Source organism: Hippichthys cyanospilos, chromosome 12 (assembly GCF_059441005.1).
Source record: "Hippichthys cyanospilos isolate Australia breed blue-spotted pipefish chromosome 12, RoL_Hcya_1.0, whole genome shotgun sequence".
Taxonomy (NCBI): domain Eukaryota; kingdom Metazoa; phylum Chordata; class Actinopteri; order Syngnathiformes; family Syngnathidae; genus Hippichthys; species Hippichthys cyanospilos.
In genome coordinates, this window is record NC_142380.1 from 6,758,514 (window position 1) to 6,775,054 (window position 16,541).

Sequence of the window (16,541 nt, forward strand, 5' to 3'; positions counted from 1 at the left end):
GACCCGGAAACATTACAATAAAAAAAAAATAATGAAGTTAAAACAACATATTGGATTACAATTATACACATTTCTGTCATGGATTTTGGGTTGTGGGTTTATTTTGAGGGGTTCTGTTCCTTTGTTTCCGTATATAGTTCCTGTTCCCGCTCCGGTTGCGTCTTTCTGCGTTTAGTTTTGATGTAGTCCACCTGTCCGTGTTACCCGCCCCTCGTGTCCTCCAATCCGCTCCCTTTGCCTGTTGTCCCTGCCCAGCTGCCGTGTGTTTGTTTGATTAGAGCTGTATGTATTTAAACCTGGTTTTCGTTACAGCCCGCGTCGGAACATTGTCTCTGTCACGTCATGTCATATTGTCTCTATCGTATTGTTGTCTCGTAGTCCCGTCTTGCCCCGAGTCCCTCAGCTCCGTGTTTTCCTGCCAGCCTGTCCATAGTGTTTTGCTTTCTGTTTTGCCAGCCTGCCTGCGCCCTTAGTTCGAGTTTTTTGCCGTCCTGTTTTTCTCGCTTTTGTTCCCGTTCGTTTATAAATAAATGGATTTAATCAACCCCCTGTCCCGACGCTCCCCTGCTTTTGGGTCCTCCTCCTCTGCAACCATGCCGGCCTCCTCAACCGCCGTACTCCCCCGTGACAGAATGTTCCGACCAGCACAGGACCCAGCGGGAAGTCCGCGTCGGCGGACTCGACGCCGCCGCCCCGCCCGCATCCGTTCTCAGCCCGCCGGTCAGCCCCGTTCCCCCAGTGTGAGACCTCTTGTTTTTTCTTCCGTGTTTCTCCCCTCCGAGTCCGCGTCTGTCCCCGCTTCTGATCCGCCCCCCGCGTCTGTCACTTCCGCGTTTCCCTCGTGTTCCTCCGACCTCCCATACGACACGATTCTGTCCCCGCACGTTTTTTGTAGTTCCGATTTTTCTGATTTGCGTAGTTCACCTTCTGTCCGCACACCCGATCACCCTTCCTCTCCTGTTCGCGCACCTTACTGTACGTTGGACTCAGATTTTTCCGATATCGAGGATTGCCCTCCTTTCGTCACGTTTCGTTCCAGTACCGGTCCGGATTTTGTTTACCCGCGTCCCTCTTCCTTCGACACTTTTTATCATATTCCGTATTCGAGCCCGTGCACCTCTGATTATGATTTTGATTCAGATTTTGACTATCAGTCCGGCCAGTCCTTTTACAGTTCGTCCGAAGACTCCGATTCAGAGCCCCTCTTTCACCGTGACCTTTTCGTGGGCTCCCGGTTGGCATTTCGTGGCCGCCGGTGGAGGGGCCCGCGAAAAGGCCACCGCCCCAGTGACCACCAGAACCCATCTGTTCAGCCTTCCGATCCGTTCCCTCCTGTCTCTGTGTCCCCCTCTTGCCGCGCCCTGCCTACGTCCTCCTGTCCTGTACCACCCTCTTCTTGCACCCTGTCCCAAGCTCCTGTCGCGTCTGTACCACCGGTCTCTGTTCCCCAAACTTCCTGCCGGCGGGCTGAAGCGGCACCCGCCCCTGTCCCAGCGCCAAGGCGGCTACCCGCCCCTGTCCCAGCGCCAAGGCGGCTACCCGCCCCTGTCCCAGCGCCAAGGCGGCTACCTGTCCCTGCGCCAAGGCGGCTACCTGTCCCTGCGCCAAGGCGGCTACCTGTCCCTGCGCCAAGGCGGCTACCCGCCCCTGTCCCTGCGCCAAGGCGGCAGACCGCCCCTGTCCCAGCGCCAAGGCGGCAGACCGCCCCTGTCCCAGCGAGCCGGCGCCCGGCCTCTGCGAACCCTGCGAGCCGGTCCCCGGTCTCTGCGAACCCTGCGAGCCGGTCCCCGGCCTCTGCGAACCCTGCGAGCCGGTCCCCGGCCTCTGCGACCCCTGCGAGCCGGCGCCCGGCCTCTGTGACCCCTGCGAGCCGGCGCCCGGCCTCTGTGACCCCTGCGAGCCGGCCCCCGGCCTCTGTGAACCCTGCGAGCCGGTCCCCGGCCTCTGTGACCCCTGCGAGCCGGCCCCCGGCCTCTGTGAACCCTGCGAGCCGGTCCCCGGCCTCTGTGACCCCTGCGAGCCGGTCCCCGGCCTCTGTGACCCCTGCGAGCCGGTCCCCGGCCTCTGTGACCCCTGCGAGCCGGACCCCGGCCTCTGTGACCCCTGCGAGCCGGACCCCGGCCTCTGTGACCCCTGCGAGCCGGACCCCGGCCTCTGTGACCCCTGCGAGCCGGACCCCGGCCTCTGTGACCCCTGCGAGCCGGACCCCGGCCTCTGTGACCCCTGCGAGCCGGACCCCGGCCTCTGTGACCCCTGCGAGCCAGCGCCCGGCCTCTGTGCACCCTGCGAGCCGGACCCCAGGCTCTGTGAACCCTGCCCGTCTGCCTCCCAAGCCAGTCGCCCGTCTGCCTCCCAAGCCAGTCGCCCGTCTGCCTCCCAAGCCAGTCGCCCGTCTGCCTCCCAAGCCGGTCGCCCGTCTGCCTCCCAAGCCAGTCGCCCGTCTGACTCCAAAGCCAGTCGCCCGTCTGCCTCAGTCATCCCAAGTCAGTCTCCTGGCATCCCCGCCGTTTCTGATTGGCCCCCAGTGGCTGTCTCTGTCCAGCCTGCCGTTCCCAGTGCTGCCAGCCACGGTGCCGCAGCCTCAGCCTGTTGAGCCACCAGCCACGGCGCCTCAGCCTCCTGAGCCGCCAGCCTCTGCGCCGCTGCCTCAGCCTCCTGAGCCACCAGCCACGGCGCCGCAGCCTCAGCCTGTTGAGCCACCAGCCACGGCGCCTCAGCCTCCTGAGCCGCCAGCCTCTGCGCCGCTGCCACAGCCTCCTGAGCCGCCAGCCTCGGCGCGGCAGCCGCAGTCGCCTGAGCTGTCAGCCATGCCACCATTGCCGCAGACGACAGAGATGCCAGACGGTTCCCTGTGGTCGCCCCTGTCCCAGGTCAGTCTTGTGCTCTCACTCGTGTCTGTGGTCTGCACCCAGTGGCTGTTCCCTGATGGCACCCCGACGACGCCTCCGCACCTGCCTGACGGCGTCCAGCCGACGCCTCCGCACCTGCCTGACGGCGTCCAGCCGACGCCTCCGCACCTGCCTGACGGCGTCCAGCCGACGCCTCCGCACCGGCCTGACGGCGTCCAGCCGACGCCTCCGCACCGGCCTGACGGCGTCCAGCCGACGCCTCCGCACCGGCCTGACGGCGTCCAGCCGACGCCTCCGCACCGGCCTGACGGCGTCCAGCCGACGCCTCCGCACCGGCCTGACGGCGTCCAGCCGACGCCTCCGCACCGGCCTGACGGCGTCCAGCCGACGCCTCCGCACCGGCCTGACGGCGTCCAGCCGACGCCTCCGCACCGGCCTGACGGCGTCCAGCCGACGCCTCCGCACCGGCCTGACTGCGTCCAGCCGACGCCTCCGCTCCCGCCTGACGGCGTCCAGCCGACGTCTCCGCTCTCGCCTGACGCCGCCCTGCTGACGTCTCCGCTCTCGCCTGACGCCCCGCCTGCCGATCTTCAGGGGCAACCGGGATACAAGCCTACCTGGGGTGGCTTGCTGTTCGCCATCGGGCGCCCAGGTCGCCCGCCTGACTCGGCCCGCCGGGCACATCTGCTCTGGCGCCCTGGCCGCCCGCCTGATTCGCCTCGCCGGGCGCCTCTTGTCTGGCGTCCGGGCCGCCCACCTGACTCGGCCCGCCGGGCACATCTGCTCTGGCGTCCCGGCCGCCCGCCTGATTCGCCTCGCCGGGCGCCTCTTGTCTGGCGTCCGGGCCGCCCACCTGACTCGCCCCGCAGGGCACCTTTCGTCTGGCGACCGGGTCGCCCGCCTGACTCGCTCTGGCGACCGGGTCGTCCTCTGGACTTTCCCCCTCGGGTGCATCCCGTTTGGCACCAGGGGTGCCTTTGGACTGTTTTTGTTTTTCTCCTGTGCCCTCCTCCGGTCCCCCTTCCGCCCACCCTGCCTCGGTTTTGTTTGCTTGTCGGTTTGTTTTGGGACGTCTGGGATCCGTCCCTTGAGAGGGGGGTTCTGTCATGGATTTTGGGTTGTGGGTTTATTTTGAGGGGTTCTGTTCCTTTGTTTCCGTATATAGTTCCTGTTCCCGCTCCGGTTGCGTCTTTCTGCGTTTAGTTTTGATGTAGTCCACCTGTCCGTGTTACCCGCCCCTCGTGTCCTCCAATCCGCTCCCTTTGCCTGTTGTCCCTGCCCAGCTGCCGTGTGTTTGTTTGATTAGAGCTGTATGTATTTAAACCTGGTTTTCGTTACAGCCCGCGTCGGAACATTGTCTCTGTCACGTCATGTCATATTGTCTCTATCGTATTGTTGTCTCGTAGTCCCGTCTTGCCCCGAGTCCCTCAGCTCCGTGTTTTCCTGCCAGCCTGTCCATAGTGTTTTGCTTTCTGTTTTGCCAGCCTGCCTGCGCCCTTAGTTCGAGTTTTTTGCCGTCCTGTTTTTCTCGCTTTTGTTCCCGTTCGTTTATAAATAAATGGATTTAATCAACCCCCTGTCCCGACGCTCCCCTGCTTTTGGGTCCTCCTCCTCTGCAACCATGCCGGCCTCCTCAACCGCCGTACTCCCCCGTGACAATTTCTGACACATTTGAGCAACTAAATATGCTTTGGGTCAAAGTGACCCAGGAACATTATTGCTATTCTTTGCAAACATACCTAACAGGAGGGTTTAATGGCAGTCATGTTTTTATTTGTGTCATATACTGTACCATATGAATACGTCATTTGTGGATACCATGATTTTTCACACGGAACAAGAGGCTAGACAAGTTTTGTGCTATTTCCTACTTTTATTGAACATACAGTAAATTATACGAAAGGATGTATTGATGTTTTCTTCTGATTTTGTTTATCTTGATGAAATATGCGTTTATATGGTCAATAAATCAACTTAACATAAGATGTAAAACTGTGTTTTTTTTCTAATTATACTGGTTGAACTCGGATCTATTGAAATCCAGGCTTCTAATGTTCCAAACAGCATTTGTGAATCGAGCTCCCATCCGCCGGCCGCCTACACCGACTGCAATGCAGAAACCATTCACCTTTCGCCATCGCCTCTGCGTCACTGGCTATGTCAGTGTTGCCACGGAAACTAATGATGCCCTTTCCGCTCACTGGTGGTGATGATGAAGACAGTCTGCTGACGTCCTGGCCGCCGCGTATGGGCAGAATAATAACATGCTAAACCGCAGTTTCCGCCGCATAAAATTCAGAGTCGACTTGCTTTTTTTATTTCCTGAGTGGCTTTGCCCAAGAATGCTCTCCCGTCACATTTAAGCAGTATTTTGTCCGATCCTTTCATCAAAGGCATTTCACATCAAAGGGGAAAGTATTGAAAAAAAGACAGAAGGGAGCTGAAATTTCACCCAGATGGGCACAACATGTCAAACTTCAGCACAGCATGACCACTGGTTATCAAACCACCAGTGTGCTATCCCGTGGCTAAAATACTGCAAGAATTATGTGGGAAATGTGGATTTTTTTTTAGGATTTAGGCAAAATCAGTGATAGTCTGGAAAGCTAATTGCCTTTTGGGGTTTTGCAATTTGAAGCTTCAAAGACACAAGTCTTAAACAGAGCAGTCAGGTGGTCTGTAAGAGTGTGTGCAGGGACAAGATTCTAGCTACAGAGTTCTTAAATGTGTTAAGCGAAAGCGTCTGAAACCAGGTGGTCAGCGAGCAACAAAATGCTATACCAAGACTGGCTAAAAACTTATTTTCTATTACAAAATGATCCACAAAAATGATCAAAATGCTGCACAAGGGTTAAGTTGGCCTTGATCACGAGATCCTTAACATTCCTGAAATGGCAAATATTCCCTGTTAAGTAAACCATGAGGATTCCCCTTTTCTGCTGTCTTCTTCCCATTTTCACTTCTACAGTATTTAGCGTTTTCCTCTGTTCTGACACTCTTATAATTTCCCTCGTGTGTGAATGTAACTTTCGATACTTAACTTAAGCCAAAAATGTTTTAAGCAACCACACTAGTCCTAGCATGGCATTCAGATTTATACTGTGTTTGTGGAATATGAATTATTGAGCTGCAATATCGGCAAACTGTGAGTGTTGAAGAGTTGTTACCCTTTTATATTGGTGGTTTAGTTTTAACCAAAAGTGCCTTCGTTTGCAGATGAACAAGGCCGAGTACTAACAAGACGTTAGAATGCTTCAGACTCTACATTATTGGGTTATTGCAGTTAATCGGGTAGGCGCGGCTGTAAAAAGACAATCTTTAGGAAAAAAAAAAACACGCAAAGCACAGAAGCCGCAAAAAGTAAAGCGCGAAGCGGTGAGGGAACACTGTACTGTATTATTTGCTAAACGTTCCCACACTAATGATCAAACCAGAGCCAGTGTGTGACACCGGTGTGTCAAATTCACAAGACATTTTAGCTTGACTGCACTTGAAGGAGTTGAGGCACTACTTTTACCAGAAGTTCGATCATTTTAGGCAATCTGACTGAAATGTTCTTGGCGTTCGATCCAGGGGGAATCGCACACAATCTGCTTCGTATTAGTGCGTTTCGCGCTGGCTGCCTGCGGTTCCTCTCACGCCTTCCCCGCCCATGCAGTCTCTCTCCTCGCTCGGCAGTCGGCTCCGCTCTCTTTTGGCAACCCTGAGCTTTTTTATGCTATGACATCAAACCACAATGCATTGCACTGTTTGGAGTTTACCTAGCGTCTCCACGGCAACAAAGGCCGGGCCGGCCCCTTATTCAAATGTGAGCGGAAACGCACGTCATTTCGGGCCAATCTGAGCGCTCTGGGGTGACATAATGGAATTTTTAGGGCTAGAAAGCGAGCGCTGCATAGCAGACGTGCCACAAGGAAGAGACGACGACTCCGCCTGAAGCCCCGCGAGGAACGACGGTTCCGCCGGTTCCCCCCATGTTTCGGATACGAGTGCTCGGCCCTCCCGCGAGGGCGTAGAATGGACAGGGCCTCGAAGTCAGCAGGCACCGCGCTCGACTGTCTCGGCGGGAGCCCCCGCGGTCGGCACCATGATGAAGAAGGACATTAATCTGAATCTGGACGCGCAGAGCTCGGAGATGAAGGGCGACGCGCTGCTCAACTCGCCGGATCTGGGTCTTCTCAAGCTGGCCTCCCCCGACCTGGAGCGCCTCATCATCCAGTCCAACGGGCTGGCGGGCGCCGCCAACCCGGCGTCCCACTTCCTCTACCCAAAGTCGGCCAGCGACGAGCAGGAGTTCGCCGAGGGCTTCGTCAAGGCTCTGGAGGATCTGCACAAGCAGAACCAGCTGAGCGAGGCGGGGTGCGTGTCGGTGGAGCGGCTGGAGCTTCTGGGGGCCGCCAACGCGGCGGCCTCTTCCGGGCTGCCCTCGGCGGATCTGCCCGTGTACACCACGCTCAACGGCTACGCCGCCAGCCCGCTGGGCGGAACCACCATCAACTACTCGACCGACACTATCCCCTTCCCGCCGCCTCCGTCGCACCTCAGCCCGCAGCCGCAGGCGAGCTCCACCGCGGCGGCGCTGTCCCGGCTGCAGTCTGGCGGCGCGGCCGTGAAAGACGAACCGCAAACGGTTCCGGACATGCAGAGCCTCGGGGAAAGCCCGCCCCTCTCCCCGATCGACATGGACAACCAGGAGCGCATCAAGGCGGAGAGGAAGAAGCTGCGCAACCGGATCGCCGCGTCCAAATGCCGCAAGCGGAAACTGGAGAGGATCTCTCGATTGGAGGACAAGGTGAAGAGCCTGAAGACGCAGAACACCGAGCTGGCGTCCACTGCCAGCGTGCTCCGCGAGCAGGTGGCGCAGCTCAAGCAGAAGGTGATGAACCACGTCAGCAGCGGATGCCAACTCTTGCCCAACCAGGTCCAAGCTTACTAAATGGACTTGGAGGTTCGACGGTGCTAGCGCGATGGAAGCGGCTTGCATGTAGCGAAGTGCTACGCTTGAGGCTGTCGAATTCATTGCGCTCGCTGATAGTTTGGGTTCCCTAGATGCAAAACCACCTCATCGCGTTATTACACATATAAGCTACAAATTGACGCGCAATTAATTTGGGAAAAAGTTCATTCTGTTGCTCAATTTACAGTGGTACTTCAACTTATATCGGGGCTCGCTTTTTTTTAGTTATCGCTGGTGTGACGTTCGCCATGAGCACTTTGACGTCAATTTCAGTTGACAGCAGGGGGCGGTGCTGCAGAAACTAACGTAAGACTCCACGATGGTTGACAACCGGTTCTTGCTTGTTCCACAAAATGAAAAAATCATCAGAATACAAGGCTTAGTCTCGTAGGGACATAAAGAGCGTTTGTAACATATATTTTTACTTGATTAACTGGAGTTGGTCATTGTACTAAATCCAACTACCCGGAAATATTTTTTTACATGGTTTTAATCCAATGTTGACTGTTAGAAATACAGCTGAAAGTGCATTCAACAACTGTAGCTCTCCTTGCCCACAAATGAGGGCATGGCAGAACTTAATTGCTACCTGGGACAAGCAAATGAGTATGTATGGGGATTACCTCAAACTTTGATCATGTAACATAAATCGACCAAAACACTCATACTGCAGCACTTGTAAGTCAAGGTACCACTGTAATTTAGTAAAAAAAGAAAAAAGAAAAACTTGGGATATCTCAACATTAAAAGTGAGGACTCTCTGTAATTCCAGTTCAGATTTGCGCAAGAAACATGAAGTAGATGCACAATTTGGTTTATTGGGCCCCCATAAAATGACGTGGTGGGCCTGATCAGGCCCCCAAGCCTCGCATTTGATACCTGTGGTGTACGGGACAGTATTGACCGAAAAATTTCAACAGCCAAATGTAATGGTGTCACCAAGTGCTGCCATCCAATTGTACATATATACTGCCTTATTTGTTTACAAGCACTTAGCTCTTTGACAAATATCTATTTTTTATTTACTGAAGCATTTATTTACTTTTTTTTTTTTTTAAATGAACACTGCATGTTGTGCAGCTGTCACGTCAGTAAAGTATTGTATTCCTTCGTCTTTGTCTCCACGGTGGCTGCTTGGAAGATGCCAAACTTCCACGAATGTACATGTATCGGGAAGGCCCGTTTCTTTGTGCACGATTGACTCATCTCAATTACATTGATTATATTCACTACGTTACTACAGCTAAAGTGTTTTTGCTTTTGATGTAAATAAAAAAAATATGCATTTCTTACCATTTCTGTGATCTTGTCTCAGGCAAAGAATAGATGAGGCAGAAGGAAACTATGGTCTTACACAAGGTAGTGGTACAATTCTGAAAACAAAAAAGTAGCTATAAAAAGCACTAAACACTCAAAAAGTACAATTTTCATACATGTAATATTTTCCCTAGGAGACTATGAAAACTGAAATAAGCCTAGTAAAATCATCCCCCCACCCAGCAAAAAAAAGTGTAAACTTGAAAAAAGACATTTCCCTTTGTCGCCCTCTGCAGGTCATTAGATGAACAAACAGTCTACGCTACAGACACACAATTTAATTACTGTGCAGTATTCACATTTGGGAGTAATTGCAGCACTCCAACAAAATACAGCTGCTATCAATTTATTGACCCCTCTTTTGAGCAAATCTGGCATCACAATATTACTGCACGATTCACACAACTAATAGCAGACAAATAGATGACAGCTATTTACAAGTTATGACAGATCCGGGAGGGTGTTTGAACTCGTATGCACATTTACAGGCATAGCAAAAAAAAAAAATCTTTTGGGAGGCGGTGGGACTTTTAATATTCAGTTGACTGCCTTGTTGAAAGAGCTGCAGCGCAAGACAAACTGCTTTTTGAATGTGATTCTTCATTAAAGCTTAGGACATACTTTTCACGTGCTGCTTGCCTTTCAGGAAGTGTGGGGAAAAAAAAAAATCAGCAGGCTCGTGTTGCTGATATTTTGGTGTGGAGGTGATAAAACCCCACGTCTTATTGCTCTGCTGTTACACTGGCATGTCTTGAAAAGTTACGTAACCGATACAAAGACAAATAAGCTGCCCACCAAACGCCTGGAATGTTATACTCTCCTCTTGAGCTTGTAAACACTGACATGTTTATAAAAAAAAAAAAAAAAAAAAATAGGAGGCGGGAATTAGAAAGGAGATGCAGATTAGAACACAGCATAACAGGAAAATCGAGGCGAAAAATAAATACTTCTTATAAATAATACAAAAGTATAATCAAAGTGTCACCATAATCTGGCATGCCTCCGCACAGAAGTAAATACACGGACAAACCAACTTCATTCAAGTTTCAACGTTGAACATGCTAAAGGAAAAAAAAATATAGCCAAATGATGATGGTGCTGGCAGGTCCATAGTGAGATATATATATATATATATATATATATATATATATATATATATATATATATATATATATATATATATATATATATATATATATATATATATATATATATATATATAATTTTCACTTTGTCTTTACTTAATAAAGTGGAATAAAAGATTGCCTAGACATTTTCTGAGAATACTTTTCTTGTTCTACACTATTATTTTTCTTTTGAAATCAACTTGACTCATTCACTGCCAGCCCAGTTGAAATGGATCTGTGACATCTACTGCCGTCAATGGCAGCGAATGAGTTAGCGTGCCTAATGGAAAAAAAAAACAAAAAACTACCCAAACATTTCAAAATATTACATTTTGGAGCTATAATTACAATACCATTATTTTTTTTGTACTCAAAACATTTTAGAATGTGATAGCTGGCCATCCCTTTCCCCATGTCATCTGCAGTGTTAAAACTTTGGAAATATTTTACAATTTATTATAATATCTTTAAAAAAATTCTCTGACCCTAAATAAGTCGGCACTGCGGAGATGCTGTCCATTTCTAATCACAAATAGTGTTTTTTTCCCCCCTTTAAGTTAAAAAGCTTGTGAGCACACAGTAACAAAAAATCTTCAGTGAGTAGCAACGTGGTAAACAGGATTAAATGTCTTTTCATTTAAACACACGTTTGTCATAAAGCTGCATAATTACAGTAGGGAAACATTTGGACCAATGAATACCTCTCTAAAAACCAAATTGTGCTCCGGCATGTCAGATGGGTTGGACTTGAGGTGTCACAACGACGGCTGGCCCTTGTACTGTGTGCACACAGGATGTGCACGCGTGTGGAAACGTTTGCATGTTAAAGAGCGCTCGGCCTGTGACTCCGTGAGCACGATGCTGCGAGGGTGCTATCGATTCAAATGAGCAGATCTTTGGGAATCGACTGCTTGTGATGAGGATGTAAGCTTGGTAATCTACCGTAATCAGATCCAGTGGGTGTGTGTTCAATCATCCAGTACAGCTTTACGTGACATCAACCGACATGAGAATATAACAAAAGGTACTGTATGCTAGTGTTGGGTAAATGAAGCCTCATGAAGCACTTGATACTTTTTACCTCCTCTAGGTGGCACTCTCGCTTTTAAGATGCAGTGGAAATGTAACGTTTCCATTGCACAAGTGTTTTATCTTCAAACCAAGAGTACCATCTAGAGTTAAAAAAAAACAAACAAAAAAAACCCCAAGTGTTTCATGAGGCTTCTTTTCCCCATCACTACTGCATGTGTGTGTGTTTAGCAAGCACAGTCCTGATGGGACCTCTGCGGCTGTTCGGTGAGCTGCGGCCCCTGTTTGGCTCCGGTGACGGTGGGGTCGTTGTTGTCCAGGCTCTCGGACATCCTCTCGCAGATGATGTCCACCAGCCTCTCGAAGGTCTGCTTCACGTTGATATTGTCTTTGGCGCTGGCTTCAAAGTGCTCGAAACCTGGCGGCCGTCAGAGGGCGGCAGGGAGACAATGGGGTCAACTTTGGGCCCAGCTCGTGAAAAATCATGGCTCGGCTTGCAAATGTCACATGATCAAATGCAGAAAACTGATGAGCTGTGATTGGTTGTTACTCGAGCAGCCCGCTGAGATGGGCTGGAAATACTTAAAATAATCTAATAAGTGTTTAGACTAGTGAATGTGAATCAAATATATTATGGACAAAGAAAAACTTTGGGTTGACCCCCTTTAAAGGGACAGTGTGTAAGCTTTATACCGTTTTTCATTAAAAAGGAATAAATTAAATGATTGTAAATTTCAAAAACTTGCAAATGAATGTGTTCTTAATGACCAACAGTATGTTTAAAATATAATCATAGGTCTAGTTTTCATGAAATGATATTACATGGGAGGATGGCACTTCTCTGGAGGCGGCCATGTTTGTTATAGCTACAGACAATAGTATTGCAGCACACGCAGAACCTCCTGCTGTCCGTAGTGAAAAATGCTCTAAATCTTACACACTGTCCCTTTAACAAGTCCATTTTTACCAGTTGGCAACTAGCAACTACACTTAGCCATTACCATCTAAATGAGGTGGAAGGTAAAATGTCGCCACCTGTTGCTCAAGGGCAGACATTGTGGCAAAAGATGGAATCCAACTTACTACACAAGCGAGAGCGTAGGCTAAAGGACCTCCAGCCACATAAATCTGCACAAGTGAAGACGGACACCTCCACTTACCAAGCTGCTCGGACAGTTGCCGCCCCCTCTCTGTGGCTACCACCCGTTCGTCTTCCATATCAACCTTATTCCCCACCAGGAGCACCTGAGCATTGTCCCATGAGTAGGTCTTGATCTGAGTGGACCTGAGGATGAACGAAGACACACCGACAATTGCAAAACTGGCCATGCGTTTCTTCAGCCTACCGTCAAGCATTACTGAGACATTAAATTTTGGCAAATGATAATTAGGGCTCTCATCCATTAATCTCTTTACATTGTACATGTAAAGTTCGCTTGAAGTTTACTTCCAGACGCTTCAATAATATTCCATGAGTAAACTTGAGAATGGAACCAACCGCCTGCTACTATGAGGTCAGTGACTTTCTGCTGTTCTTCTTCTGACATGCAGACTGGACATGACGCGTGCTTGACTGCCCCCTACCTGTTTAAAATGTGAAAACCTGAACCCAGGCCCCGAATGATTGTTTGTAGTGACAAGTTTGGCCACTAGGAGGTGCACCAAGACAAGCAATGGAGCAGTTTTTAAAATCAGTCTTATACTATGTTAAACTTGGACACATTTCTTTGTCAAATGAGACATTTGATGATGCTTGATAATACAGGCACGATGTAATGTTGACGATGTGTAAGTAGTGAGGTCTCAACAAGGCGACCGGACTGGTTTCAAGCAAATATTGAACTTCTTTAGCAAAGACGTCAATGAATATTAAAATCAAACCAGTCCAGTCTATTCAAATCACTGGTTCTACGATGATCGTGTTTGCGTAGTGTTATTGGTCTTGTCAGCAGCTATCAAATATTAGATAAGCGAATTAAACCTGTGGATGGGCTTGGAGCTAAAAGTTGAACGATTTGACCCAAGTACGCCCTCACCAGTCTTGGACAGCGTTGAAGGACTCCTCATTGGTGATGTCATACATGAGGATGAAGCCCATGGCGCCTCTGTAGTAGGCTGTAGTGATGGTGCGGTAGCGCTCCTGGCCGGCCGTGTCCTGCAACCACATGCGCCAGGATGTCAAATTTGGGGGTAGCCAACTCCCGCTCAAAAACCGCAGCTTAAGCTTTCAATTGCCTGGCGTTATTTTCTTGATCATCCAACAAATTCATCAGATTTTTATTTGCTCATGCAGCCAAGTTAGCATTGCAAATGAGTTCAGCTTACCTAAAAAAACACATTGAAAATAAATATATAAATACTAAATTTGCATGATTCGGTAATATAGTGCACGCGGGGTGCACTTGGGGTCACCATCTTCACGATGTCCACTATACTAAAAAACAAAACTGAATAGTACGCTGTGAAAGATTGTTCTATGTTTTTCTCAAAACGAGTATGGCGTTCAAATAAATAAATGAAAACATCCACCTCATGTTTTCGGCACATTGTTTCGCTGTGTACAACGAACAAAAACAAAAATCAAGTTGTCCCATTTTATTGGCCCGAACTCATATGATTTCAGAGAAAAAAAAAAAGAATAGTTTAAAAAGGAAAAACATCCTTATAATAATATGTTCCATAAGATGTACAACGCAACTCGGCTTTAGAGGCTCAGAGCACCCCAATTTGAGTGAGAAAGAAGCCCGCAAACGCTCACCCAGATCTGCAGCTTTATCCTCTTGTCGTTCCTGTAGATGGTCTTGACTTTGAAGTCGATGCCCACCGTGCTGACGAAGGCCGGCGTGAACGAGTCGTCCGCATAGCGGAAGAGGAAGGACGTCTTGCCCACGCTGCTGTTGCCGATGATGAGGATTTTAAACATGTAGTCAAAGTTCTGGTCCGAGGACTCCTTTTGTCCGTATGTGGCATTTGCAGACGCCATCTAGCCAAGGGAGAGGCAGAAAAAAATAAGTGATCCGTCAGAAGGGAGCCGCTTGAGAAAAAAAGCATCACTTTATGTACAAAGGGTGGATCAGTAGAATCAATTAAAATTAAAATGATCAACAGATGCAGACCAGAGCAGAAACAACCCACATCATTTGAATGATTTAAAACATGACAGGATATTGACTCAACTATGGAGTAGGACAAAAAAAGGATTTTGCGATATTAAAAAAAATGGAAATGGGAGGAGTACTCGGACTGAGCAATAAATTCAATTAATTAGTCCTTTTAAAAATCAGTTATTTGAATATTAGATGAATGGTGGTTTTGCATAATAGTTTACAATAGTTAGCTACTTAATTTTGGCAGTTAAGCAAGTTATGCACAAGCCATGACTGTTTTCTTACACAAACTATGAATCAGTTTAAAACTACTTTGAAACTAGTACACATTGACATCTGAACATTTCATACGTTTTAAAAAAATTACTTTAACGGTTTATTCTAAGTTTTTAATTTAAATCAAATTTGAAATGGATGAAAATCAAATCATATCAAAACTGTCTAGACTGACTGTAGAATATTAAAAAAATATCAAGATTTTTATTTTGGTCCATTTTGGCCAGCCCTAGCAAATACCCATCCCAATACTTGGCCTTACTTTAAGGTAGCAATACAAACGATACTAGTATTAGTTGCTCCCGTGGAGCAGTTTTACAGCGTGCAAACAGAAATTATGGATTGGGAAGATAAAAACAAAAAAGCAATCAATTTCATGAAATTTTAATAAAAAATGCTGTAATGTGATATATAGCTCTTTCTTTAAATTCAGGTCAGTATTTGTTTGAATGTATCAACAATGGTATAGGTGACGACTCAATTTGAGTAGTCATACTAGTATCGGCCTGTAAAAAATTGGTACTGATCATTGCGATACAAAAAAATCCCAAAAGTGTGCATTTTACGCCTGTTCCCGCCTCCCATCATCTTTCTTTGATGTTGCGGTGCAATATCAACAAGATGGTTACCGTAAATACCATAAGAATACGTCTGACATAGAAATGCGCATCCGTGCGTCACAACTTGGCTTTTAATCTTTCAGTAAATGTTTATTGTATGTAATCATTCTTTGGAAGCTATTTTTTGGGGGAAAAAGTGCATCCAATACAGTGAGGATTAAATTTATATGCAAGGTGCAGTTATGATTGTTGTCCACATGGAGTCGCCATTCACCCACGCCACGCTACAATCTCTGTGACTTTGAGAGTGTGTGGATTGACAATACATTATGTTCCACAGAGGGGGGGGGGGGGGGGGGGGGGGGGAGCTACACACATAGTTGGGCATCTAAATTTGAGGTGTGCCTTTGCAGGTTATCCTAATAAGAAGCAACGCATAAATGAGAAAACGGAAGTAGCACGGCTTAGCCAGGCTAAGCATCAGATCAAGCGGCTGACGGTAGACAAGCAAGCTCCAAGGGAGACTGGGCTGGGCTAGCCCCACGCAAACCGCCATATGGCCCTGCTAGGTCGCAAACCAAAAAAAAAAAAAAAAAAAAGGGGGGACCGAGGGGGCAAAACTGATAGAACGCCTTTCGAACATTTGTCGAGACTTTTCACATGGGAGCTTATTTAACGTTCGTCCAACGTCGCAACCGGGGGATTGTGGTTCTGCTTAACGACACGTAGACCAGAAGAAGTGAGCGAAAAAATACGATTGTGAGCGAGGTTGGAGGCTAGAACGTCGCAAAATGAGATGTAAAAAAAAATATGACACGCATCTTGGTTGATGCGAATCGCTAGTGACAGGAGGCGCTAGCTAAGCATCCTTAGCTATGTCAAATGAAGGTTACTCTTCCGTATTCAGGCACGACAAAAATCCGTCTAAACACGCGCGCCGCCATTCGATAAGCCATCACGAGTCGTTCGAAGGCAGGTGAGGGGTAAGGCGAAGGCATGTCGTCGTGTGGTTTACCGTGAATTGCTTGTTATGTGATCGGCTTCGCTGCGGTGGTTAGCCCGGACGGAGCCTGCCCAGCTTTGCACCTGCAGTGGCGCGTGCGCCTCTTGATTGACGGGCAGGGCCCAGGTGGGAGTGGTCAAAGAACGTAAGAATGACTGACAAGACTCTGAGCCAATCACGTGGGGGGAGGTTTTCGGCTTTTAAAAAGCTAGACAGTCGACGTTAGATAGACAGCAGATGGCAAATAAAACTTTGGAACAATAATTTTTGAAATATCTATGACAGACTAAATTGTATTTATTTATTCGCTATTTTT

General features: G+C 48.7%; 2 protein-coding genes across 2 annotated transcripts; one reads left to right on the forward strand and one right to left on the reverse strand.

The window, feature by feature from the left end:
• The first annotated feature begins 6,676 nt into the window (after window positions 1-6,676).
• Window positions 6,677-9,098, forward strand: LOC148414621 (transcription factor JunD-like). Its single transcript, XM_088430173.1, has one exon. The coding sequence runs from the start codon at window positions 6,937-6,939 to the stop codon at window positions 7,783-7,785; it is 849 nt and encodes a 282-aa protein (XP_088286299.1). The 5' UTR covers window positions 6,677-6,936; the 3' UTR covers window positions 7,786-9,098.
• Window positions 9,099-9,386: 288 nt separating this feature from the next.
• On the reverse strand, window positions 9,387-16,351 carry LOC148414622 (ras-related protein Rab-3A-like). The gene is made up of 5 exons (XM_088430175.1): window positions 16,238-16,351; window positions 14,038-14,262; window positions 13,316-13,434; window positions 12,440-12,564; window positions 9,387-11,697 (listed from the first exon to the last, which is right to left on the reverse strand). Exons 2-5 carry the CDS (start codon window positions 14,260-14,262, stop codon window positions 11,507-11,509), a joined length of 660 nt encoding a protein of 219 aa, XP_088286301.1. The 5' UTR covers window positions 16,238-16,351; the 3' UTR covers window positions 9,387-11,506.
• Between the last annotated feature and the right edge of the window lie 190 nt (window positions 16,352-16,541).

What these genes read in the sequence shown, in the direction of transcription:
- LOC148414621 (XM_088430173.1), top strand. Translation starts at nt 6,937, where the DNA reads ATGATGAAGAAGGACATTAATCTGAATCTGGACGCGCAGAGCTCGGAG.
- LOC148414622 (XM_088430175.1), bottom strand. Translation starts at nt 14,262, where the DNA reads ATGGCGTCTGCAAATGCCACATACGGACAAAAGGAGTCCTCGGACCAG. An exon ending in GGATAAAGCTGCAGATCTGG is followed by an intron (nt 13,435 to 14,037) that starts GTGAGCGTTTGC and finishes ATGTGGTTGCAG; the next exon opens with GACACGGCCGGCCAGGAGCG. An exon ending in TTCAACGCTGTCCAAGACTG is followed by an intron (nt 12,565 to 13,315) that starts GTGAGGGCGTAC and finishes GTTCATCCTCAG; the next exon opens with GTCCACTCAGATCAAGACCT.